Source organism: Haemaphysalis longicornis, unplaced genomic scaffold, assembly GCF_048455015.1.
Source record: "Haemaphysalis longicornis isolate Haplotype H1 unplaced genomic scaffold, Haemaphysalis longicornis Haplotype H1 scaffold_8, whole genome shotgun sequence".
Classification (NCBI taxonomy): domain Eukaryota; kingdom Metazoa; phylum Arthropoda; class Arachnida; order Ixodida; family Ixodidae; genus Haemaphysalis; species Haemaphysalis longicornis.
This window is the reverse complement of record NW_027526445.1, coordinates 122,303,292-122,330,095: the sequence shown is the minus strand read 5'-3', so window position 1 is coordinate 122,330,095 and position 26,804 is coordinate 122,303,292. Positions and strand designations below refer to the sequence as shown.

At 49.4% G+C, this 26,804-nt stretch overlaps 1 protein-coding gene across 7 annotated transcripts in view; it reads right to left on the bottom strand.

The window, feature by feature from the left end:
- Positions 1-26,804, bottom strand: part of Puf (ubiquitinyl hydrolase 1 puf) — a 107,360-nt gene that overhangs the window by 51,406 nt on the left and 29,150 nt on the right. For all 7 annotated transcript variants that reach the window (XM_077680640.1, XM_077680642.1, XM_077680643.1 and 4 more), the window contains 16 exons: positions 26,635-26,789; positions 25,807-26,134; positions 24,885-24,970; positions 21,560-21,790; positions 17,991-18,272; positions 16,915-17,109; positions 15,999-16,109; positions 15,365-15,511; positions 13,188-13,301; positions 10,823-10,909; positions 9,867-10,061; positions 8,826-8,954; positions 4,310-4,450; positions 3,024-3,179; positions 399-497; positions 117-290 (listed from right to left, as the gene is read on the bottom strand). In XM_077680640.1, coding sequence (XP_077536766.1) covers positions 117-290; positions 399-497; positions 3,024-3,179; positions 4,310-4,450; positions 8,826-8,954; positions 9,867-10,061; positions 10,823-10,909; positions 13,188-13,301; positions 15,365-15,511; positions 15,999-16,109; positions 16,915-17,109; positions 17,991-18,272; positions 21,560-21,790; positions 24,885-24,970; positions 25,807-26,134; positions 26,635-26,789 — 2,630 coding nt within the window. The remainder of the gene's footprint in view (positions 1-116; positions 291-398; positions 498-3,023; positions 3,180-4,309; positions 4,451-8,825; positions 8,955-9,866; positions 10,062-10,822; positions 10,910-13,187; positions 13,302-15,364; positions 15,512-15,998; positions 16,110-16,914; positions 17,110-17,990; positions 18,273-21,559; positions 21,791-24,884; positions 24,971-25,806; positions 26,135-26,634; positions 26,790-26,804) is intronic.

Sequence of the window (26,804 nt, the reverse complement as noted above, 5' to 3'; positions counted from 1 at the left end):
TCATGCAGCTCAGTTAGTGCCTTTTGGAATGCCACATGCCAAAGATCCTCATGAATTGGAATGACAGTCTCACCTCAGTACCTGGACTACATACCGAGAGCAAGGGAAACACTCACCTGGCCCTGCTTGCTGAACTTGAAGGGGGGATTGTGCTTGGCCACGGCCGTAGCCAAAGCCAGGAGGCCATACAGGCCGTCGTCCTCTTGAGCCCCCTGCAGCGTCATCTCCCGCACGTCGCGGGTCAGGATGGCCTCCGCCACACGCACCGCCAACGCATTTAGGTCCACCTTCTGCACACAGAGCAAGGCCGTCTCTGAAAGCCCTTCTTCTGCCTTTTGGGCAAACAACACTTCAGTTGTTAAGACACCGAGCAATCCGCCTCCTGCCAACACACTTGCCTGGTCAGCCGGTGTTTCGTCGTCCAAGTTGTCTACGAGTTGGCACACTAGGAAGAAGTAGTCTCGGCAACCAGGTCCATACGGCTCCTTTTCCCCTTCCTAAAAAGAAGAGAAAGGAAAAAGAGAAGTCAGACACCAATAAAGGGACACTGAAGTGATTTGTAAGCATTGTGGGATTATCTGAGCAAACTGTAGTCTGGAGTCCCAAGGCGATGTTTCAACCACTCTCGGTGCATTTACGTGACTTTATTTCGTAGAAAAATCAATTCAAAAGTGCTGTCTTCCTCTCTGCATCCTCCTTCCCGATTTCCTCGGACATTCCATATGACGCTCGCTCAAAATGGCTTGGCTTGAATCGCTACTGTGCAGCTCGCCGATTCTCTGACAGAGTCAGTCGGCCGGCACCCGGCGGGTTGTCCCAATTCACTCGCTCAGTTGAAACTAAGCCATGACATGATTTGTGTCTGGAAGAATGTGCCTTCAGTTTGTTAGTTTGTAGACTGTATCAAGCTTAGTGAAGTCTTCAGCTTGTTAGTTTGTAGACTGTATCAAGCTTAGTAAAGTCTATGAAGTCCGAGTAGCTCCGCACAAGCGCACCTGAGACGCTTTGCTGACTGGCACGCTAGTAGAAAATCCAAAGCCAATTGAAGGCGGGAGAAGAGGCAGCATAGTTAATAAAGGTATGAAGGAATTAAAATTAACTGAAACTTTTATTGTACAGCAGAAAACCACGGTGCAGGAAGAACTTTTTGCACTGGGTGAACTAGCACAGCGGTCAGCAGCACGACCACACATTTGTGTTCACTTTTCTGTCCAAGGAGTGCAGTCACTAAAGATCAGAAATTCGTGGGAATTTTAGGGGTGCTTACTGCACAAGTGTTAGTCAAGAAATAGTCACCTGAGATGCTAGGAATGCTGAAACTAGAAGAAATTAAGCAGGCTATACGATATATACTTTATATTTCCGGCATCTACAGCTCTGTGGTTATGGCCGGGTTGCCTGAAGCACTGGCTGCGTACTTTTGCAATGAGCAAGTTTGAAACCCCGATAGCGGTTGTTTTGTTGTTTCCTTTAGTTAATTTTTTTGTACTTTGGTAATTTTTTCAATACTGAAATCCCCATTTTGTGCTGCAACCTTTGTTGCTTCACAAGCGAGTTGGCAGAATGCGTGCAGACTGCCACTGACATGCTGGCGAATTCCCGTTGGCGTGGTATTGACACAAGCACCGACTGCTTGCGGGCACAGTGCCGAATTGGCCAACTCTCGGCCTGGTGCGAGCACACCTCTTACGATACAGGGACGAGCCAGGAAAGCTCCAAAGGTGATGGCAAAGTGCATCGCATTTGAGCGTCTCCGATGACGTGGAGGGCGTTCAGCCACTGCGCACCAGTGATGCGCGAATTTTCCCTTTTTGGGGAGAATTTTCGGCTGTAGTTTTGGCCAAAGGGGAAAAAAAGAACCTTTAATAAATGCCGGGAATTTTAAGAGTCGTGGAGTAAAAAGCAAAAAACAAAGTCAGTAAACCGGACCTTATATCATTTATTGCTTTGTTCTCTTTTAAAATGTTAGCTGAACACTTCGGCGGATTTGTACTCAAATATCCGCAGTTGTGTTCCCGCAAGCCCCAAGCAATCAAGATTGCTTCCAATCCAGATTGTAGAAGAGTTTCTTTCCTCCATGAACAGGAGGGAGCATAGAAGGAAGAACACTGCATGAGAAAGAGTTAATAAAACGTGAAACGGCAGCGGCTGAAGGGCTGAAGCCTGTTAGCATGAATTCCTCCGCAATATACACAAAGGTACTTTAGGCGTGCCTTAGTCTGTGTGTTGTAAACAAGACATGGTGCCGGGAGTCCAAATGTTGAGCTAAATTACCTCAATTACCCAACAAATGCCTCGTTCTTTTTCATTCAGTTTTAGCTTTGAGCTTGTGTGAATTACGGAGGTCCGCCATCTTCCCCATCTCTCTCAGCTCGCCGCGGAGGCGAGGTCCCTTTTTCTCTCCCTGCGGCCGCGCGTTTCCCCGCTTCAGGAGGATGACGGCGGGAGGTGCGGCCGACTCCCTGACTGGACCGGTTTTGTCCGCAAGCTCCGGGCGGGCTGATCCGGGGCCGACAACGAAACAAGTCTCTCTTTGGATACCAGCCATCATCGGGAGCGGCTGTAGGTAAGCGTTGCTCCTTTTTGGCCTTCCTTTGTCCGCCCTCGCATCTGTTTCTACCGTCCTGACGAAGGTGGTCTTGGCGGTGGTAGAGCGACACGCCCGACGCCCCTTATTGCAGTGCAATAAACGTCGGGGTTGGCGATTTCCGTGTCTTGTGTGTGTTCCTTGCTGTTCGCTGCCGCTACACCATGGTGGCGGTCCGTGGCAGCGTTCAGTTAGAGCTAGCCTTGCAACCAAGTCTCGAGGGTCGAGCTTGGTCGCCGTAAGAACTCTGGTCCCCACAAGCTTTTAGCAGGCAAAGCAACCATGCTGTTTGGTACACAAAGTGAAAGAAGAAAGAAAGGAAGAAAGAGAGTAGGTGGGTGGGTACGAGAGAGAGAGAGAGAGAGAGAGAGAGAGAGAGAGAGAGAGAGAGAGAGAGAGAGAGAGAGAGAGAGAGAGAGAGAGAGAGAGCACTCACATCTTGACGCAGAGGCTGCATGCTCTGGGCAGCGGAGAGGAAGTCCAGCAGGCTTGCCAGCACGGGGTTGATGTAAGCTTGTCCCCCACGGCCGTCCGCATCCACGCCAAGACATAGCCGGTACAGGCCGGTGCAGGCTTCACGACGCACTGCAGGCTGCACAGCAACGAGCGTAATCAGTAAGCTACGTACACACCACACACGGCAGTCAGGTCTATCTGGAAGGGCTTTACAAATGTGATTTGTACTGACTCGATATCAGCAAGGAAAAATTTGTGCTTCAGGCCAAAGGACTGAAGCACAAATTTTGTGCGGCTTGTACAACAACACTTACTAGATCGACCTAAGCAGAGTGAATAGCATTTACAGTGGTGCCACTGATGAACGGTGATTTGGAGCAATTTTTCTATCAGTAAATTATGAATTTTAATTTTGGAGCAATTTGGAGCACCTAAATGCCAGTCTTGGAGCACCTTGGAGCAACTAAACATCAACTGCTAGATGCGTCCAAAGCATCTCTACAAATCAAAAATTGATCAGTATTGTCCAGTCATTTGTCCAGACAAATTGTGACCCACTGGCAGGGGCACATGAAACGCCCGTTTACTCCATGGAAACAATACAGAAGAAATGAGAAGATTGAGGAATTATTAAGAAGGGAATATCTTGTAACCACAGCATAGACTAATAAAAGCTGCTCCTTTTTTTTTATTATTCTAGTGCAGCTTCTCCCCTTCATTAAAAAGGTAAGGGACACAACCTCTTTTTCCTGGCTTTGGTGGCCCTGCCGCATGCCTGGAATGGTGGCAGACACAGTGAAGCCTCGACACAACAAGAGAATACTCGCAAATAAAAACTTAAGTTACAAATTTCCATAAGCTGGCCTTTTTCACGCCTCGACCAGCCAAGACAGAATGCAGAATGCAGACAGACAGACAGAATGCAGACAGAATGCAGAAAGAAATCCTCTACACAGCAAATTTCCCTGTCATTTCATTACACTGGGGCTGGTCTATAATTCCGCGCAGGCTCTGTAGCAGCCGTGCAGGTTTTTCCAACGTGTGGTGCTCTCGGCCGGGCAGTCACCCCTTTGGCAATCGGCTGCCTACGCGGGCCAGCCGATTCCTTGGCCACGTGTTCTGCTCGACTGAAGGAAGACGCCCTTTTTGAAAGGGGGGCCAACAACACATCAGGCAGCGTTACCCGGCCCCTTGGACTGCGATGGTCAACGAAGAACAGAAGCAACACGCCGGATCAAAAAACAGAGGCCCCAATGAGCCACTCACGTCGGGGTCGTCCAAGACCAGCCGTCGCAGCCAGTTGTCCAGGCCCTGCCCCTGTGGAGGCTGCAGCAGTAGCGGGGGACCGGGGGGCGGTGGCCGGGAGTGGGCCCACGAGGCCAGCAGCCGCATGGCACACTGCACCACCTGCGCAAGGGGCAACACCGGGGGAGTTCACACTCTGCACATCCATCCATACCAGAGGTCGGCGAACTCACTCATGAGTCCACTCACTCAGACTCATTTGGACTCAAACTCACGTGTGAGTTTGAGTTTGAGTGAGCGCGAGGCTAGTGTGGCATGGTGAGTTTGAGCTTGAGTGAGTTTGAGCCGAGTGATCACGACTGAGTTTGAGTCCGATTGAGTTTTAGTCAATTTTGAGTTCTGAGTACATTTTGAGTTTGAGTTCATTTTGAGTTCTGAGTACATTTTGAGTTTGAGTCCATTTTGAGTTCTGAGTACATTTTGAGTTTGAGTCCATTTTGAGTTCTGAGTACATTTTGAGTTTGACCCATTTTGAGTTCTGATACAATTTGAGTTTGAGTCCATTTTGAGTTTGAGTCCATTTTGAGTTCTGAGTACATTTTGAGTTTGAGTCCATTTTGAGTTCTGAGTACAATTTGAGTTTGAGTCCATTTTGAGTTCTGAGTACATTTTGAGTTTGTGTCCATTTTGAGTTCTGAGTACATTTTGAGTTTGAGTCCATTTTGAGTTCTGAGTACAATTTGAGTTTGAGTCCATTTTGAGTTCTGAGTACATTTTGAGTTTGAGTCCATTTTGAGTTCTGAGTACATTTTGAGTTTGAGTCCATTTTGACTTCTGAGTACATTTTGAGTTTGAGTCCATTTTGAGTTCTGAGTACATTTTGAGTTTGAGTCCATTTTGAGTTCTGAGTACAATTTGAGTTTGAGACCATTTTGAGTTCTGAGTACATTTTGAGTTTGAGTCCATTTTGAGTTCTGAGTACATTTTGAGTTTGAGTCCATTTTGAGTTCTGAGTACATTTTGAGTTTGAGTCCATTTTGAGTTCTGAGTACATTTTGAGTTTGAGTCCATTTTGAGTTCTGAGTACATTTTGAGTTTGAGTCCATTTTGAGTTTGAGTCCATTTTGAGTTCTGAGTACATTTTGAGTTTGAGTCCATTTTGAGTTCTGAGTACACTTTGAGTTTGAGTCCATTTTGAGTTCTGAGTACATTTTGAGTTTGAGTCCATTTTGAGTTTGAGTCCATTTTGAGTTCTGAGTACAATTTGAGTTTGAGCCCATTTTGAGTTCTGAGTCCATTTTGAGTTCTGAGTCCATTTTGAGTTCTGAGTACATTTTGAGTTCTGAGTACATTTTGAGTTTGAGTCCATTTTGAGTTCTGAGTACATTTTGAGTTTGAGTCCATTTTGAGTTTGATTACATATTGAGTTTTGAGTACATTTTGAGTTCTGAGTACATAGGAGTTTTAAGTTCATTTGGAGTTTGAGTACATATGAGTAGCCTAGCAGGCAGCTATGGTTGGCTGTTAAGTTTCATGCGTCACTGTGGGCTCGGAATTCAGGTTACCTGCGGGTATGGCACCAATCGCGATGTGCATGATCGGTTGGGAGGGAGGTGGTTTTTTTTAGTTTCTTGTTGAATTTTCATGGCCATAAGCACTTGCTGTATACCTAATTTTCGCGGCTGGGCGCGTGAGTGATAATTGACTGGTGAGGTCATAAAAAAGGGTTGTCTTAACTTTTCCTCCTGACGGATCCACTAAGAGCGTGGGAAAGGGTGATGGGAAAGCACACGGCGGCGCTGGCGTGCTGGTTGTTCGCCTGCTACTGTTAACGGCTTGATATACTAGGGGCCACAAAGGAAGAGGTGAGAGCCGGGGGGAAATGGGGGCGGGGGCTGTCCTTTCTACTGTTTCAAATGAATTAGCTGAATTGACTGGGCAGCACCCCTTAAGACAGAATAATGACCACATTAGATTGGGTGAAAAGTGAAACTGATGAGGCTAAGGCGTGTACGGTATCAAATGAAAGGTCCGGATTAACGGACTCACGCGGGGTAAATAAAAAAAATGCTTCCTGATCGTAGTCATCAGGCAGTCATAATGAGTCATAGATTGGGTTAAAATTCAAAATGACGCTGCGAGGGCATGTGGGGAATCAAATTCAAGGTCTCGATGTGGGGAATCATTCGGGACGAACATGAGATATGAATATATCATGGCGTAGTCATGGTAAGTCAAAGATTCGGTTAAAATTCAGGTTCATGACGCTAGGGCGTATCAAATTAAAGGTCTCGATTGATTGATTGATTGTACGGTTTAACGCGCCGACGCAACGCAGGCGATGAGGCGCGCCGTAGTGGAGGGCTCCGGATTAATTTCGACCACCTGGGGATCTTTAACGTGCGCCGAAATCTCGTACACACGGGCGTTTTTGCTTTTCGCCTCCATCAGAAAAGCGGCCGCCGTGGCCGGGAATCGAACCCGCGACCTCGTGCTCAGCAGCGCAACGCCTTAGCCACTGAGCCACCGCGGCGGGTAAATTAAAGGTCTCGATGAGGGTAATCACGTGCTTCCTGATTATTATCATGACATAGTCAAAATGGGTCATAAATTAGGTTAAAATTCACAATGATGCCACTGGGTGTCCGGGGCATCAAATTGAAGGTTCCGATAAGGAAAATCACGTGGGACAAAAATGTGGTAGGGCTATATCATGAGATAGTCATGGTTAGTCATTGATTGGTTTAACGTTCAAATTGATTCTGCTAGGATGTGATGGGTATCAAGTCAATGGTCTTGATGAGCCAAATCACGTGGGAGAAATACAAAAATGCTTCCTGGTTATAATCATTAGATTGTCATGGCGAGTCTTATATTGGGGTAAAATTCGAAGTGACCCCGCTAGGGAGTGTAGGGTATCAAATTTACGGTCTTGACAAGGGGAATCACGTGGTACAAATAAAAAAAGGCTTTCTGGTTATAATTATGAGGATGTAGCAAAAGATATATAGCAAAAGGTACACACTCACACTCACACGCTCACTCACTCACTCACTTACACTCACACGCTCACTCACTCACACTCTCTCACACTCTCACTCTCACACACACACTCTCACTCTCACACTCTCACTCACATTCACACTCACTCACACTCTCTCACACTCTCACTCTCACACACACACTCTCACTCTCACACTCTCAATCTCACACTCTCACTGTCTCAATCTCTGTGAGGCCATGTGAGTTCTGAATTCATTTTGAGTTCTCAGCCCATTTTGAGTTCTGAGTACATTTTGAGTTTTGAGTACATTTTGAGTTTGAGTACATTTTGAGGTTTGAGTACATTTTCAGTATTGAGTTCACTTTGAGTTTGAGTACATTTTGAGTTTTGAGTCCATTTTGACTTTTGAGCTCATTTTGAGATTTGAGTCCATTTTGAGTTTGAGTTCACTTTGAGTTTGAGTACATTTTGAGTTTTGAGTCCATTTTGAGTTCATTTTGAGTTTGAGTACATTTTGAGTTTTGAGTCCATTTTGCGTTTGAGTACCCTTTGAGTTTGAGTACATTTTGAGTTTTGAGTCCAAATTGAGTTTGAGTACATTTTGAGTTTTGATTATATTTTGAGTTTGAGTACATTTTGAGTTCTGAGTACATTTTGAGTTTTGAGTCCGAGTGAGTTCTGAGTTTTGAGCTCAATGTGAGTTTGAGTTTGAGTGAGCGCAGATGTGCTGCTCAGCATTGAGTCTGAGTTTGAGTGAGTGGTGATTCGAAAAAAAAAATTATGAGTGAGTTTGAGTGAGCCGCGCCAACTTTGCCGAGGTATGATCCATACACTGGGCTTCAGCAGCTGCACAGCCAGTGATTCCCAATGAAGATGAACTGCACAAAGTGCTGGCACGGCATTGGCACACCAATTGACCATTTTTCTGCATGAACATCTTAAGATCACAGCAAACAAGGCGGGAAAGTTCAAATCCCGCCTTTCGTCCCAAGTCTGTCAGCGATATTAGAACTGTTTCCCATCGGTGGGGCACGGGAGGGCCCAATTTCTTTCTTATTATTACTGAAACGAGGGACCGTTTTCCTGCTACCCTTGGCATCTTGACTTCTCAGCCGGCACTCAACACTCTACAACCCTTCTCTGCCCCCTTTTAGCTGTCCCAGCTTCATTCGTAGTAGTTTTGACCGCCTCCTCTGTACGCACGCAATCAGACTCACTTGACCAGAGGAGACCTTTCCGCTAACCCCTTTCAAGCTTCAGTTCTCCCACTTCAACCGCACAGTGTGCGCCCAGCAAGCACGCCACGACAACGAAGGCCTCGGCGACCAGTGCCACTTGTGGCTACACTTGGCGGAAAGCTGCAGAAACTGAGCGAGTTATGGGTGGTGGTCTGCGCCCCCTGCAAGTTAGCAGCCAGTCCTAAGATGCGTTTGCATTTCAGGCTCAAGCACCAGCACAGCACGGCTGCCAAGTGCGCATGGGAAGTGGGACAGAGCCAGGGCTGCCAGTGCACGTCCCTGCTTGCGGGCTCACCTGAGGCCGTCCCCAGAATCCCGTGCGCAGCTCGTGTGGGTCCCGCGACTGGGCGCCCTCCCCCAGCGCTCCCTGGAGGAGTCTGCTCAGGCAGATGGACTCCTTGCCGGTCAGCATCTGGAGCAGCACCTGTGGACGGGGGCCGACACGCAGCACGGTCACTCTTCCAGAAAACTATGCCAAGTGCGTGAATCCCCCACGAGAACAAAACCATTCACAATGACAAATAGAAGAAGGAAAAATTCAAGGCAATATACGCCGCCCCGCGACATTGCTAGCAGACTACCAAGCAATCAGAATGATCAGATTCACCACAGAACACCTGAGGCGCAAGTAGCGCTCATCCTTCCAGAGGTGCGACACTAAGCCACCAGAACAGCGCAGCACCTTGACCCTTGCGCGAACTATTTGTTCTTACACAGGGGACCGAATTAATTTTGTTGGTGTTTGTGCACTGTGTGCGTCCTTGAGCTGCAACAATTTAGTAAACGCAACAAGAATACACACTGTTAAACTTCAATACTATCTAAGTTGGGCTAGGTTGGGTTAGGACACACTAGGTTATGTACCAGCCCCATTTGATAAATGAGCAACAGCTTGTTAAGCACTGCACGAGCATTCTGTCAGCCCCTGTGTTTCGTTTGCATATGGATTCTTCAAAATCAACCCGGGGACTGGGAATAAAGAAGTGGCACGTATGAGCACTGATAAACGTCATCAGCGCTCTTAGTCCTAGTCCCCCCGATATTTTTGGAAGAAGCCTTGCATACAGAACTAGCCCAACGTCAATCTTTACTAGTAGCCGTTTGCACACGTGGTCGAGCCTACCCAGGTTTGTAGTGTCAAGGAAAGCAGTGCAAGGGGAGAAACTCAGTTTGAAACTCACTTTCCTGGGGGGAAAAACATGATGCCAACAAAAGTAGGAAAAAGGGCTGCCCATTCAAGTCATTGATGAGAAGATTGGGTACTCGGATGACATCTACCCGTCTCCCTCCAGTGCCCCCCTAGAGGAAGTGTTCAAAGGCAGCCCGTCTTACGTACCGGCCCCAGCCTGGGCACGAACAGGCGGTCGGGGCTGCACCGGCGCTGAAGCTTGGTCTTCTTGCGCGGCTGCTCCAGGCTGGAGTCGGAGGACAGGGACTCCTGGCTGTTCTCGGGGCTCAGGTCCATGCCCCCACCCTCGACGCCCAGCTGATATAGCACCCGCAGCAGGCACGCCAGGCAGTCTTCCGCCCACTAGAAAAACACGAGACGCACACCACAGGAAAGGTGGGACGTTGACAACAACACGCTCGGCAATCTCGTATGCGCCTTTTTTTATTCACTCAATGCAATTTCCTTCCTCACAGCAGGAGCAAGACCGAAAATTTCAACAGCCGATACCCAGTGATTGCAACAAGACTGCTGCAATTAGCAGGGGCCAAACAAATCCCGCGAGAGAGGCCCGGAACTAAACCAACAACCACACAGTGTACGTGAAGGACCTTCCCATTTTCAGTTTTTTTTGTGTGTGTGTGTGTGGCTAAAACCTTGCTTCCCAACATTTGCGGTGCAAACATTGGAAAATCTCACGCTTTGTCAGCCAAATCTTTGGGACGGCCCACCTGTACCGAAGAGTGCCAAGCACACTTACGGCACTATAATGCAGCCCTAAACGACAGAAACAGGTGAACTGTGCAAAAGCTGTCAGCCTCTACTCTGGAATGATACGACAGCATTCATGCTACATCTGCAAGACAGAGAGGAGGAGGGCAAAGCACACTTCCCTCTCCTCTGCTCCTCCCCCACAACTGTGGGCACTTTATCACACTCACATCTCATACTGCACTACACAAGAGACTGCCAGGGGTGCGATCAGTTTTTATGCACAGCTTGCCTCTTTACATCGTTGCTGTTCACAGCTGCGTAATGACGTTGCATTAGGCGACGCTAGGACTAAATGAACATCCCACCAATGGCCTCACAGAGGGAGTACTAGCAGTAGTGGTGGTACTTGCCTCGTTCCACTCCTCGTTCTCATGTGGGTGGAGGGCCCCCGAGATGAAGATGTCGAAGAGGTGCCGCAGCCCGCCACAAGCCACAAACTGAAACAGATGAACAAATGAATGAAATGGGAGCAAGGAGTCGGCTGTTCAGCAGCCGTCCTTTTTTCTACGCTAGTACATAGTGAGCGTTCTTGCGCAATTTGCCTTTTGTAATACCCGTACTTGGATTCCATTTTTAGGATACCAATGTTTCAGACATGCTGTTTAGGATACCAATTTAGGATACCAATGTCTCAGACATGCTTTGCCCGGAAGCTGCCCTAACGACCAAACGTAAACATCCGGTCACAGAATTCAAAATGACGGCCAGAGTCAACGGCGACGACACATAGGAACGATCTTATCGACGCAATCGCAAATCACTTCATGCAGCGGGATAAAATTTACCGCCTCCGCAAGGTGTGCTCCTTCAAAGCATGATTTGGATGAAATATGCAGAGGAGACTGTGCAGCAGCATTGCGTTAGCAACGCCCCATACCTCCCGGTTTTGCAGAGCTGGGCAGACTCAAAAAATCCACTCGACTATTCGAAAAACTGAATACAGTCTACGCCCGTTACAACGGACCCTCTGAATCCGGAAAAAAACGTCCACTGTAGCCGAAGTATGCAGTATCCGACGGGGGGGGGGGGGGGGGGGGGGGGGGCTATGAGCTCTACAGTGAGTACTTTGACCGATATTGCATGCATAGTATATACACTTTGTTCTTTCTACACGCCTACAGTGTTCGCGCGAGGGCGAAGAATCGCGTAAACACCGTTTCCAAAACTTAGCACCGGCACTTCGAAAAGGCCTAGCGCATGTGGTCAAGCGTGTAAAGACGCAAGATAAGCAGAGCAAATAACGCAAGAATATAACTAGGCGCAATTATAAACCAGCTATAAAACATCATTTGTGCCCATCAACATTAGCTAGGCTCTTTTAAATCCCGTCACGACGAGGCAGGTTTTCCCGAAACCGTTCGTCAAACATATCGGATCGCTGCCTGACGTTCCCTCAAGGCAGATTCCACATTTTTAGCGATTTTATTCTGGTCATTGAAACAGATGTAATGAAATAATCTGATGACGGTCAGCTGTAAAATCGAAAATTAGACCAGTTGGACTGCGCACGGTTACCGGCAGATTGCACACAATGGATGGGGAACAACCCCTACTTGAGGCATTTCTTACCTTTTTCCCCGAACGGAACGGGAACGATGCATGCGTGGGAATAATAAAAGCCGAACTTCACTGAACCCGAGTTTTTTATTACATGAAAAAACTGACGAGGGCAGACTCGCCTCCGAGTGCACCACTTCGAGTATTCGATTGCCCGGTTTTCAATCTCACCGGAGTCGCGTTTATCGGCAGCGGCCTTGTTCTTGATGGTACAGCGGACACTGTGCTTAGAAAGGCCTGTACTTAACAGCGTTAATTACGCTTAATTTATCCGACAGTGAAATCAGCTACCCTGCCGCTCATGCCGCTGGTCGCACAAAAAAAAAAGCCACTGGCTTGGCTTGGCTGCGCCAACGACCCGGCTGCCAGCAATGTTGCCAGACATAATAGTTTTCTTGCCAAAATAAACGAAAAAGCACACCGGGCGCCGGCCCCGCGGAAGTCCGCTATAAGTTCAGTCGAGACAATTTTCGCCTAAAATTTAGTCTGTTGTAGCCGATAGTCTGCTCTAGCCGGGTCCGTTGTGAGCGGAGTGGACTCCATTTAAAATGCATGGGTACCAGACAAACTAACAGAAATGGTCTGTTGTAACCGAAAGTCCGTTGTTGCCGGATCCGCTGTAACGAGCGTAGACTGTAGTAGATATCCGATTTGCAAATCGAATTATTTGCAGAGCTGCGATTCAATTCGTAATCGAACATTTCGAGTATTTGCACACCCCTATTGTAAGCAGCTGTGATCATCTGCTTTCTGAACTCAAATAAATGAGAAGCTTGCTCAAAATGTCCAGAGAAACCGCTCTCCTTGCTGCGAGCCTGCACACCCACAAGCGTTTAGCAACAAAACACAAAACAGACATGTAACATTACGTGCAGCAACAGGAACCACACGTGCAGGTGCATCCATCATCACGCTCCTTCCTTCCAGAACAGCAACGAATCAAACCTAGAGCCTTGCTAGCCTCTTGCACTTACCTCACAGGCATATTACAGCGATCATTATCCTTCGTCCCACTCCTTCCAGAACAGTGATGAACCAAACCTAGAGCCTGGCTCGCCAAGCTCACTACAGCTATCACTACATTTGTTCGTTGCTTTTTTTATTTGCATTGCTCAGCTACGCATCCCTGTAATGCAGCACATGCACATCATGCCTCACCTTGTCCGCCCACGTCTGGCCCGAGGAGATGGAGTAGCCCATGTCCTTCACCTCGGCCCCAATGTCGTTGGTCGTCGAGCAGCAGGGCCCATTGTTCTGGGGCAGCAGGTCGTCCTGGGGAAACACAGGGGGGCCAAGGGGAAGACGACTGAGCAAGTTGTACATGCAGCTGCAGGACAACGAACAACCTCAAGTATGCTACAACCCAAGACACTAGAGTCATTCATTCTAATGTGCCGGTCCTAATGTCCCTACAAGAGCTTTTCTCATGCAATGTTTGAACTGTGAAAAAAAAATAAATAAAGCAAGCATAAAACATACCCAACTAGGAAACTGAAAAGAGCTAGCTGGCGCCTGCGTCAGAGCCTGTGTCACCAAAAGCGATTCGGATGAAGTCCGGCAAGGAACAGGAGCAAGTGCAATAAAACAAGCGTACAAGCAATACACAGTGACACACTAGTAAAAGAAAAAGAAAAGTGTGCTAGGTTGTGTATCTTGAGTGATCGTGTTTCTATTTACCTTGTATGTAATCAGCGTGTGTTTTCATGTGTGAATTGCTTGCTGAACAACTTGAACTTTGTCTAATGTGATGCTCGCATGCACCTTGGTATCTGTATTGTTTGACTATGCATACTTGTTTTTTTTTTTACTTGTACAGTCGAATCCCGCTACAACGAAATTGACGGGACGTGCGAAAAATTTCGTTGAAGCGAAAATTCGTTGAGGCGAAATCTGCCCCAACACACCACGGAAAGGCCAGAAAAATAGCCCCGTGCGTTTCCGCAACATTGGCAGCATAATACAATGTTTAGAAAAAGGAGTGACGCGCAATAACTCATGTTTATTCGGATAACAAACATACCAATGGTTATCTGTTTTTTCACCACCCAAAGAACGCGTTACGGAGGGGGGTGAAGATATGCAGGCGCAAAACGTATCGCTGTACAACAAGGCGTGTCCACCGAGCTGATTACTTGCAGATAGCTGCTAGGCCGTGGAAAGCCCCCCTCTCGCTTGTGGCAGGAGCAGTGCCGTTATCTTATCCTCTGACAGGGCACGGCAGCTACTGACCTTCGCAGGCAAGACGCGCGCGCTTGCATTTAACAGGACCGCGCGCTCGCGACTAAGATAGGATGACTAGGCTTCAAGACCAAACGCGCAAACATGATTTTCGCTCTTGGCTATGAAGAATGGTAGAAGGAAAACGGCAAGGACAGCTGCTCACAACGCATACATGACGGCACCCGTGACCGCGCCAGCAGCGGAGCACATTCATGCAATTTCAACTGGATACGGATTGGCTGTAGCTCTGGCTCCGCCTTGGCGAAGCGGGCCTGCGCCTCGTGTAAAGACGGCCAGCCACATCGTTATCACCATCAAGCAATGGCGTGCGCCTGGGTTATTTTTTGTTTTGTTTTGGGTGGCGGTGTGGTCGCAACGCGCATTTTCGGTGAAACTAAGCGTCCTGAATGTATAAAAAGTTACAGATAGCTGGCGCTATGCTTATTTTATTGTCAAATAATTGTTCAAACCCAGCCCAAATCATCGAAAATTTCGTTGAAGCGAAAGCAAGCCTGACAAATGGTTCGTTGTGGCGAGGACTTTGTTGCATTGACTTCTATGGCTAGCTGACGGGGAATTGGAAATATTTCGTTGAAGCGGAAATTTCGTTGAAGCGGCGTTCGTTGTAGCGGGGTTCGACTGTATTCATTTGATTATACACACTCTGAATGTGCACTTGTAGCACTTGACTATCTAGACGCTCTACCTGCACAAATTGTGCATCTTTTTCGTAACTCTGAATGTACAGTAGAACCCCGTTATTACGTTCTCGGTTCATACGATTTCCGGGTTAGCACGCTCTCAATTATGAACACTAATAATTCTTCGCAGTACGTTTCTTACCGGATAATACGTTGTCCTGGATTGTACGTTTCTTCCTTACATTTTTTTTTTAAATGTATCAGCAAGATTCTACAGTATAGTGTAAATAAAATTAAAATACAATAAATAAAAACAAAAATAAATGGAAAAGAAAAGAGAGATTGTTTTTTTTTCAAAGTAAAGCATGTAGGCAGCTAGCTTACAATTTAAAAAAGTGTGAGGCCCAGCAATAGCTTCAAATAATGGGTTGTAGTGCAAATTTCAGATAAGAAAGTCCCTGTGAAGCTGCTCACCGCTTCCTTTTTGTCCTTCGCTTGGGAGAAGTGGCTGCGAGAACCCCGCTGCCGCAAGGACTCCACAATCTGCAGCGAGTACATCAACTTCTGCGGTTCGTCCGGGTTGAGCAGCTTCTGTAGGGTGGCCGTCGCGCCTTCCGGTTCCTGGAAAAGCAGGAAGGAAGTGAAGCAGGGACGAACCGACATTCAAACACTTCGCCGCTCACGTTGACTCGAAAAACTGGCATTCGACTGGCTGCAAGAACTTCGCAGGCAAACCGCAATGACAGCCATAAACACGGGCTTTGGTACCCTTCACAGCAATGACAGCTCGCGCGAGAATTTTACAACATGCAAGCAGCTAAGCTCTCCATATTTCCAAAGGCTAAAATGTGTACTGCCTCAACATTTAAGTGCTCACAGGTGCATACACATTTCGTGCATTTCCAAACCCCTATTACCATATTTCCACAGAAAATAATAAGAATAGGGTGGCGGGGAAAAAAAAAAGGAGAATTGAAGAGAAAACGTAAGCTACAAAAAGCCCTGGGGCACGCCCTTTTTCAGTGCAGCATGCTTTCTTCACAACAGCTTAAAACAATGTACGCCTCTACACAACGCCCTTCTGACATCGCCGCGGAATGAGGCTCACCTCTGCCACTTCGATGAACTGGCGCATCTTGGCGGGTGATGTGGGAAGCATGGCGAGTATCTCCCAGACCCGCCTCGACAACACCTGCGCCTTGGTGTGGAGCACCACCTCCTGCAACAGAGGGAGGGAGAGACAACCGCCACCACCACTCAGGTCACGCGCCGACAACCAGTTGTGCAGAGCAAGCCACTGGGGAACTGCAGGCTGCACGCAGCACCCTGCACTACATGGAGCTGGAATGCACTACCCTGCACTGGCTAATACAACACAAGCAGAAGAAAAAACACTGCTCTCATGTTAGGGGGAAGGGAGAGTGTAGAGGGTGTACCTTTATGAGTCTGCCGTGTGATGTCATTTTGGGGGAACAAACTGTTTTGGAACATGACAATGCTTTCGTGGCGGCTCAGCCGAAGCCCTTTGTGGTGCCTCAAGTTTACGGCCAAACAGAGATTTCCATCAGAGGGTGCTCACGTTCTCACAACACTAATAACTAGCACAAACTTTCCACCAAAACAAGTTTCTACCTCAATCTGCAGATTTCATTTGTGCGCACTTGGACGGCAATGGGGACACAATGCGGCTCAAGGGAGAACACCAAGGGTGGAACTCTCAGGTTTGTCCAGTTCACGTCCGTTTCAGCGAGTCCCGATTGGCTGAAAGCAGACGACAGGTCAGAGGCCTTGCAGGTGCAAACTACGTCTTGACTGAAATGAACGCGAAAAGGAGAATTTTCGAAACAGACGCAAACTCGGAATTCCGCCCCAGGATGAATTCCCCTAGCGCAGCAGTCTTTGTCCCTGTTTTTCTCTCGTCACGTTTGCACCCCTCTGTGCAGTGCGAGAATAAAGTCTAGAAGAGAAAGGGCATCTCTTTCGGGAGCAGAGGGAGAGGAGGGATTGTACGTAGCGAGACGCACCCCCTGGCGGTTGCGGGTGCGGACGTTGCCCAGCAGGTGCATGAGGGGGAAGAGGCAGTCGAGGTAGGCGGCCCGCAGGAGGATCAGGGTGGGCAGCCGCTCCCGCGGGGGGCAGGGCAGCAGGCTCGCAGGCTCCGGCAGGCCCGTGCCCGCCCGCCGACGCTGCCGCGCCGCCCCCACCGACACAAACACCAGCTGCAAGGGGAGAGGAGACAGAGAGGGGGGGCAATGAACTTATCAAGCAGATGCTAAACGCTACATAACCATTTTTGTTTTAACTGCCAAAGATCACACCTTTCGTAGCTCCCTTGGCCTTTGTTGGATGACAAGTTGTAGAGAAATGAAGAATAAAAGCTGCCATTCAGGTACCTTATTCCACTTCCGTTTTGTTGTATAGCGATTACAGGCACCTCACAAAGCATAAAAAGTGACGCTTCGAGGGCTAACATGGTCGACCAGTGAGACCCATCGGAAAAAGTACTCCTCGTATATTAAGCAGCAGTTTCAGCTGACGTCACAAGACCTCGGACAAAACATTGGCCCTCAGCTCTGGTGCACGTGCGCCAGACAGCTGCTGCTGTCGGCATAGCAAAGTGATACGTACCCACTGTGATGTACTGGTCAACGCTTTATGAGCCAAGTGCATGCTAGGCAATGCAATGAGCACTCCCGCCACAAATCAACTGATCAGAGAGCAAGCACAAATAGGCTCGCCCACAAGAAATCTGTGCCCATAACTCTGGACCCAGTGTGCGCATTCTGAAGCCTACCAAAGCGTCACCTTCCCCAGAGCACCTGCAGGGGGATGCTGGACAACGCTCTACAAGCAGGTTTGCATGCTTCTTTCCCACAATATCCCTGGCTTGGCCTAGCCAAACTGCCTGCCAGTTTCTGTTTCCCCCCTTTCTCTTGTTACCACATTCCCCCTCTCCCTTTCTTGCCATCCAGCCCCTCCCGAAATCAAAGCCAGCACAGCCACTTATGCCTTCGACCATGCTTCGTTGCCACTCCTACCACACGCTTGCTCTGGCATTCACAAACACAGATAAACCGCCACGGTCTGCACGGGTGCTCACCTGCAGGTCCTTGAAGCCGACCTCAGCCAGGGGCTTCTCGTCCAGGTCAGTGGTGAGCTCCTGTCCCTGGCTGATCATACGCAGGAAGGCGGCCGCCCCCGCTCCTCCTCCTGCTCCTGCTCCTGTGCCCCCCTCTCCTCCGTTCATGGCCCCGTGCTGCTGCTGCTGCTGCTGGGGGCTCGTGGTGGGGGCCAGCTGCTGGGGCTGCAGCCCCTCCCACCAGTGGGCCACCTCAGCACGCAGGTCGCCCACCAGGTCCCAGCTCTGCAGCTCCAGGGTCGTCTGCAAGGGAGGCGAGGGCGTGAGGGACACGACACCAGAGGTGTGAGGGGGAAGAGCATCGCACCGGGCATCACAGAGAGAGCCCGTTACCCATCATTTTTGTGCAATTTGGGGTAGAGTAAGATGACAAGAGGAGTGGTTTGCTCACTTTGAGCTATTATCGGATGCGCTCGTTAAATGAAAACTCGGGGTGTGGCTCGAGAATTTGTTCCCGATGTACCCTAACATGAAAAACTTCGGGTTACTGCAAACCACGTAAAAACCAACTACCACTCTGTCAAAAGGACAATGAAGGGGGTGCGCGAAGCTTTCCAAAATGAAGTCTTGACACCAAATGAGTTTACCCAGAAGCAAGTGGACCCCGTACATTCATGACGATTGCTACGGTGGTAACGGAATTCCTACCTCACGTGCACGGTAAGGTGGCGTGAGGTGGCTCCACCAGGTTGGTTCATTCGGAGTTCGACTTGATTTTGGAAAGCTTTGCGTTCTGCCATCGTTGTCCTTTCAACAAGGGGGTGGTGGATTTTCTGCCTAATTTTGCACATCTATGCACCCCCTCCAAATTCAAGCCACTTCGACTGTGCTGGAATGGCCCAATCGAACAGACATCAGCTCCACAATGTGAGAGACCCAGGTTCAATTCCAACCACGAGACACTTTTTCATTTTCTTTCACTTCACCCATGATCGTCAGACAAAGTTGGCTTTCCTGCAGCACATTTTGAGTGGCCTACACACAAGATCAGTGAGAGGCTGAAAGCTTTGCCTTGACATTGCGGTAATAATAGACACCGTCTCAAAACCTGTGCCCTTACAGCAAGCTGCAACGCCACAGTAAATCCTGCAGGACCTGAGCTTCAAACGGCCCCAATTCCTACACCATACATTGACAAGCATGAACATTTCTGGACCTAGCCTCCTTGAGAAATTGGGATCAAGTATGCACTACTAGCCAACTTTTGGGTAACTTTCTCAGAACTCTAGGGGTGTGCGAATATCAATTTTTTAATTTCGAATCGAATTCGAATAATAAAAACAAAGTTCGAATCGAATCGAATATTTTTCGAATATTTTTCGAATACGAATACTTATTGTTTTTTTGTAAAATTAAAGTTTTCAACATCTAGAAACACAAAAACTGCACTTTATTGCACAACAAATCACACAAAGTAAAATTAGGAATTACACAATACCACTGCACTCAACAGGTTAAGGTCTGCACTCACTTAAATGTTAACACGGATAAAGGTTAACTGCTCTACATGTTCGGGGAGCAGTGACAACCTCCTGCTCATCACGACTCCACCAGATACCGAAAACAGCCGCTCACTTGAGACACTAGTGGCTGGCATGCCCGAGCCCGTGCACATTGCCGCGCGCTGATACAGTAAAACCTCGATGATGCTAATCTCGCGGGACCGCGAAAAATATTCGTATCATCCGAAATTCGTATTAACCAACACAGACCAAAAAATTGGGCGCTGAAAGAAGTTTTCGTTTTATTTCTTTTCTTACTTTCGCGTGAAGAAATTCGTGATTTTTTCTGCTTTTTTTAACCCCCATGTCGCAAAGCAGCCCTTTCTGGAGCACGTAAAGCTTCGCGCTGGTCTCCTCACTCGCTGTGCCCAAGCTCGCTACACGCCGCAACAGTCAAGCGTGAACCGCATGGTGCGTTTTTGCACGCGATTCGCTCGCCTCGGCTCTGCGAGCGCTGTATTTTCACGCCCGCATCGACGATTTCGCGCCCGCGGTAGCGCCTACCTCGGTCAGAAAATGACGCACGACGCGCGCGGCAGAACGGAGGAGCCTGACTAGTTCATCTCACAAGCTACCTGCAGCACTGTGGAGGCTACATTGTTGTCCCCCTCAGGGCGCCTAATTCACCGCGAAGGAAGCGACAAAAGGCGCTGGGGCCGTGCCGTGCCACTTGCCGAGAGGGGAGAAGGGAGTGTCCTTTCAGGACCCCCTTCACGGCGGATTAGGCGCCCTCAGCGGCTGCACTATTGATAACAATGTAGCCTCCACAGTGCTGCAGGTAGCTTGTGAGATGAACTATACTTGCGATGAGATCAAGACAGCCGGCTTGGCTCCACCGGAGATGGTTAGGCTTAGCACCAAGACAAATATTTTATGGACGCTTTCACTAGCGGCGCGGATGATGTTTTATAGTACCGTTTTCGCATGCATTATCAGCTCCTTTACCGCACAATCAACTTCGTGTCTCCCTTTAGCGGCATTTTAAAGAGCGGTTAGAAGCGGTCGCTCGAGCGCCCGCGCCACTTCGCGGCTGGAGCAGACGCCATGTTGACGCCGCCGGCCGCGCCGCGCGCAGCGTGGGGGTGGTTTCGCGGCGGTGTCAGCGCGCGTTGGGCGTGCGCAGAGCGTTTTCGCGAGCAGAAAACAACAACCCGGCCGTTTCTGGAGAAAGAGTGACAAACAGGGGAGCGAGAGCCGTCACTTGCTCGTTCGGCTATAGTGCCTGGAGTATATTCTAGGCACTATAGTTCGGCAGTCGGGTGCCTCGCCGGCTCGTTCGTATATGCCGCCGGGCCGCGCAGGTCCGTTCCTAACAGCCGAAATTTTTTCCCATTGCAATCAATGCAATTTCGCCGGGACTTTTCGGAAATTCGTATCATTGTATCATCGAGAGTCCAGTGTAACTACGAATAAACACCGATACAGTCTGCGAAAGCACGTACCGTTCGCCGTGTATATGCTTCGCGACTTTGCTGCTGAGACACGCTCTGAATTTATTTTTTTTTTTATTTTTGGGTGGTTCGAATATTTCGAACAATAAAAGTGTCATTCGAATCGAATCGAATACCAAAAAATTCGAATCGAATATTCGAAGTTTCGAATATTCGCACACCCCTACAGAACTCACTTCAGTGTTCCAAGTTTCAAGTGGCATTTCAAGGCTTGCTTCAAGTCCCGAAACCCCTGCACATAACGGGAAGCCCAAGAAGAGGGGGGGGAGCTGCTGAAGTAACGCTGTGTTGCTGCAACCATTGTTCCCCGCACGGACGTTACTCCCAATTTGCGACACAGCTTGCAAATTTCACCAATCCCACGCGCCTGTTTCTGCAGTTTCCCTCTCATCGCTGAACTTGGTGCTTGCTACAATCGAAGGTGCATCAGAACAAACTACGGTGTAGTGTACACTGGCTAGTGTTGAGTGTGTGGCGCGCGTCAAGAGGGAGCTCTCGAGCTGCCAACCTCCGGCACCAACTTTTACGGCGCCAGCCCCAGCACAGCTGCCCAGCCCCTCCTCCTCCAAGAGCTCACCTTGTGTGAGAGCCCCGCGGGCTGGCAGACGACGCGCAGGGGCCGGTTGCCCGCCCCGCGGGGGTCCTGCAGGGCTGCCCCGTGCGGGCTGAGGCCCAGGACGCCCTCGCGCAGCTGCCAGCGGCGCAGGTGGAAGGCGTAGCGCCGCTGGAATGTCTCCAGGTGCAGCTTCAGCAGCTGCAGCGCTCGCTGAACCACCGTCAGCGTGCACTCCTCCGCCTCCTGCGGACGCTGCAAAAAAGAGGGGAAGGAGGGGGTCGGCTAAACGACGGTGACTGGGACACGGCCACGAGAAAGGAAACCACCAGAACCCTCCCACATCCACTGAGTTCCCAGCCTCCATGGCAGAAGTTGTGGCATTGACTAACACGGTGCAGGAGGGGAAAAAAAGAGATAGAAACGCTCAGGGTGCTATGAAAACAAGGGGCCTGTTGCCAAAAATTTCCTTCTTGGGGGAGCTTATTTTTCAAATGTCAATTTAGAAAGCAATGAATCCTTTTTCTCTGCAACTGCTTCAGCAAGTCATAGCGACGGATTAGATTACTAATCCACCTTGCTCAACAAAAGTAGTACAGTGTAGACCATTTATAACGTAACCGCTTATAGTGCGGGACCGGATATAACGCGGGTTTTTGCGACCACCGGTTTGCCTCCCATAGAACTCAATGCATAAGCATACCGCTTAAGATGCGGTCGGCCGAAGCACAATACCGTTTATAGTGCGGTTTTTCGGCGGGTCTGCTGATCGACAAGCGCAGCTGAGGCATCGTTTTAGGGTAGCAAAAGAAAAAAGAAAGAATGAAATCGGCCGTCTGACGCAGCGTGCACCCCTTGCCCTCCTCTATCGTAGACACCCAAAGAAAAAAAAAAAAGGCACCTTTTAGTTCGTGCGTATGTGATAACCACAACTGCCCTTGCTTGATGCATCTCGGAAAATAGCGACAGACTCCCCATCTGCGCGCGGCAAATTGTTTTTATTAATCGTGAACCGCATGGCCCGTTTTCGCGCATGAATCATGCTCATCAGCGTTGCGCGTGAGTGGTGTTTTTTTTTTTTTTTTCGTGCTCGTGTTGACGATTCCGCGCTCGCGGTGGCTTCTTCGCGTGGCAGTGGGAGGAGCCTGACGACTTGCACCAATGGGGAGACGCGTACTTAATGGGGGGAGATTCGAAGCGCTCCAAGCCCACTAGCCGCGCCAGTGGTGTTTAGGCTTACCACCGCGGTATTTTTTTGATGAGCGCTTTCACAAGCAGCGTGGATGGCGGTTTATATTCCATTTTCGCCCACATTATTAGCTCTTTTCTTGCATGAGTTATATTCCACTTTTCGCCCACATTATTAGCTCTTTTCTTGCATGAGCATCTTCGCTTGCGCCCCGTGCGGCATTTCGGCGAGCGGTTAGAAGCGGTCGCTGGAACTGCCTGCACCGCTTTACGGGCAGTGCCGACGTCACGGTGCCGCCTCTTACCGCGCCGCCCACACCACGCCAGTTGTATCCGCACTGGCGTGCACTGCACGTTTTCGCGATACCAAATCTACCACGCGGTTCACGCTTTAGAACGTTGTGCAGATAAGCCACCGCTCTTTCCCTTTCCGAACATGCGAGCCGCGCGAAGCCAAAGATTTCCACCACCAGTACGTTGCGCTGATAAGCAGCCGCCTACGGCATCGTGAGCACAAGGTGGGGTTAAAAAAAAAAAAATCCCGCTGGTGCTCTTATCACGTCCTGTGGCATAGACGCTAAAAACGCAGCCATGGTCTTTCAAAACACAACGGAAGTTAAAGCCGCGCTCGCCGTTTGTGAGACTGCACTTTTTCCCTGCAGCAGCGGCTGATGTTAAAAATAATACGAAATATAGACCGTGCCTTCATTTTTAAGGGCTGTGCGTTTGAGTGATGATAAATATAGGATTACTTGAGTGGTAGGTGCCGATGTGGTTGAATTCGCGCATGTTTTGGTTATAGCGCGAATTTTTGCAGCTCCCGCGACATACGTTATAAGCGGTCTACACTGTAGTACCGTATAATGCGGAATATAGGTCGAGATTTTTTACAGAAAAATTTGCCGAAAAGTCGCCCCTCGACCTATATTGCAGTCACTGGCAGTTGTCATCTGGCGACCGGGCAGCCCATCGAGCCCATCCAAACCCCAAAGGCACCATCGCCACCACCATCAATCGGACGCGACGCCATCTTTGTTTTGTTGCTTCTCTCGCTGTCGGCGAATATGTGTGTGCAATTTTCTTCTTGCTCAAAATGAGTTTAGACACTTGGTGCCAGTTTACAGCAGAATTTAAAAGAAAAGTTGGTGGTTTTCCAAGGCCAATGACGTGTCCGCCTTGCGCCAGTTCGGTATCACCAAAAGAAATGTTGCTAGCGGCGTTAGCTGAAGGGGCAGCTCTCGGTATGCAACGCTCAAAAAGCCTCGTTTCATGGGCGCTGCTCTGCGCACCTGTGCTGCTGTACAAAGGGGCAAATTTTGTCCGCTAGCGTCGTGCGATGTCTCTACGAATGGATATTCCAAGGTGTTATCTGACCACCTGCACAGACTGGCTGTCGCTCCGGTCTGCACACAAGTGTCCCATGCTTTGCGCTCGCTTCACGATGACATTGGCTTGTGAGTGTTTAAGTGCTTCATAAGCAATTCCCTGGACTGCACCGAGGACGACCGGCTGTGTGGGCGACAGTGAGCCAGAAGCAGTCGTCCGACGATACTTCAGACAGTTTTAAATGAGTAATCTGAGACGAAACAAGTTATAGTCTCAATAAAACAATGGCTGGTACCTAATTATTTTTTTTTTTGCATTTTTTGGCTACAAGGTAAGGGGGTCGACCTATATTCCGCCTCGACCTATATTCCACATTATACGGTAGTTGTAATATTTGTCACAAATAGAATTCAATTTCCGCAACATCACAGCACTAGTGTCAGTATAGAGCTATGTACGACAAAAAAAAAATAGTCACTGAAAACGATCAACTCGAAATGGCTGCTGGCTTTCACGTTCATGGTGGAGTTCAGTAATGTTACAGTAAAACCCCGTTACAAAAGACACTCAAGGGACTCGAGAAACGTGTCTCTTGTAGCCAGGGTCTCTTGTATGCGATGTTGCTAATATGGCGAACATAGGAAAACCAACCAAACCGCTTTCATTCAACTGTCTCCCATAACCAAGTGTCTCCTGTAACAGTGTCTCTTGTAATGTGAGGTTTTACTGTGACACTCATTTCCCGTTGCCACAATGCTTGAGCAAAGAATGCAAGCATTCTCAAAAGGCAAAGCAATAGTCTGGCACTCTAGCCAATCACGGGACAGCAACTTGCCTGGGCCAAGTCGTCCTTTGCTGTTCGAAGGCTGTGCATACACCTCTGCGCAAACTCCTCCTCCCTTTCAAGTGTGCCCTGGTGAGCTGCAAAAACAACAAGAAAACAGAACAAATAAAACACTCCCGATCTCGAAAACAACTGCCCGAGGAATGTAAAACGCTGGGCCACCAAGCCACCACCAGTTGGCTGAAAGTCATTTCCCATCAAATCAGCAGGCACTTTCGGACGGGAAGTGTGTTTTAGGTGGCATATGAAACTCCAAATAAAACTGCACACCGGCATAAACTTCACTTGTCTGGTGAAGTCTCACCAATCCCTTTTCTTCAAGAGTCAATAAGGAAGCACGAGGGCAAAGGAAGCACGAGGGCAACATATTTTTACAAAACACAAATGCCCCAGTAGCAATGTGCTGTGTGGCCCCCAAAACAGACAAGGTACTAAAAGGTGAGAAGATACGCTGTTTTCTGGTAGCTAGAAAAGAACTCTGAGATGACTAGGAGCATGTCAAAGCCAGGAGGCACTGAACTTCGGTATGTGGAAAAATGGGTAAGAATGCAGAATGCAAGGACAGGTGCATTCATGCATGCACACACGCACACAGTCCCTCTCTTCCACAGTCCACTCCCAAGTAATGTGAGAAGCGAGCACATAGCTGCTCTTCCTGAGGAAAGGAATCATGATTCTCTCCTTCAATGGGGACAACAGCAACAGGGAGAATTCCACATTACTATCTTCCAGTCCATTGCTGTTTTTAATGAGGAGCAGGATGGCGCTCTTGCTCCTCCTTCCACCCATCACACCTCGCGGGTCAGCCCGGTGACAACGATGGGACCATGGAGGAAGTAATGCTATACACGTACACACAAGCTCCCGCTTTGAGCCCACCGTGCAGCATCACACATCACGACGAGAGACGCACCGTGCAGGTAGAAGCTGTTGAGGTACTGGATGGCGGCCATGCTGACGTCGGTGGAGGAGGCCCTGAGGGCGATCTCCCAGAGCTGGTCGATGCCGCTGGCCAGCTGCGGGGAGGAGCTCACGCTCTGGTCCTGCTCCAGCTGGGACGAGGAGGAGGAGGAGGAAGAGGACGAGCCCCCGACGGCCGCCACCCGGGAAGCCATGGAGGGGGAGGGGGAGAAGGCCTCCAGGGAGGCGGAGGACACGGCTGCCACGCGGCTCGAGCCGCTCAGCTGCTGCAGCAGGTGCAGGGCCGTCATGCTGGTCGAGGACGCAGGCAGCTGGGGCAGCTGCGCACAAAGAGGGAGGGGGGAACAGAGGAGGTGTCACCCACTGTCTCATCACAATCGCAGACCGCCCCAATAATGGGACTCCCAGCTATCGAGACAACTGTCCGTCCCAAACAAGGCACTGCCAGCCCACAAGGCGACACTTTCATCAGCCTCAGTAGTGGCTAGTGTCCAGTGCAGAAGGAGGTGGCCCCTTCTGTAGAGGGGCTAATAGCCGATGCAGTACCGCCTACTCGTAACAAGGGGGAAGCTAGCAAGCAAACAACAAAGACATCACCTCTGGCGAATAAAAAAAAAGAAGGGAAAACCTGCAATCACCCAGAGATCTCCCCCCTGGTGCGAAAAACCTTCATCCCCAACAAGTCTCTTATCAATACTGGCATCCAGCTCTCATTACCCCTCTTCTTCGCAAGTGGCAGGCTCATCTGCTCTCTCCGGTTGAGCTGTACAGCGACCCGTACACTCGCTGCATTGCGCAGCAACCGCTCCTCGGAACTGACCTTCTCGAGCAGCAGGTATCGGAGCAGGTCGGGGCTGAGGGCGTGCTGCTCCTTGTTGCGCACCTGGCTGAGCAGCCAGCTGAAGAGCTCGTCCCCACACTCGGGGTCCAGCGCCAGGCACGACCACAGCACGTCCACCTGCTCCCGGCTCAGCACTGCATCGGGGTGGG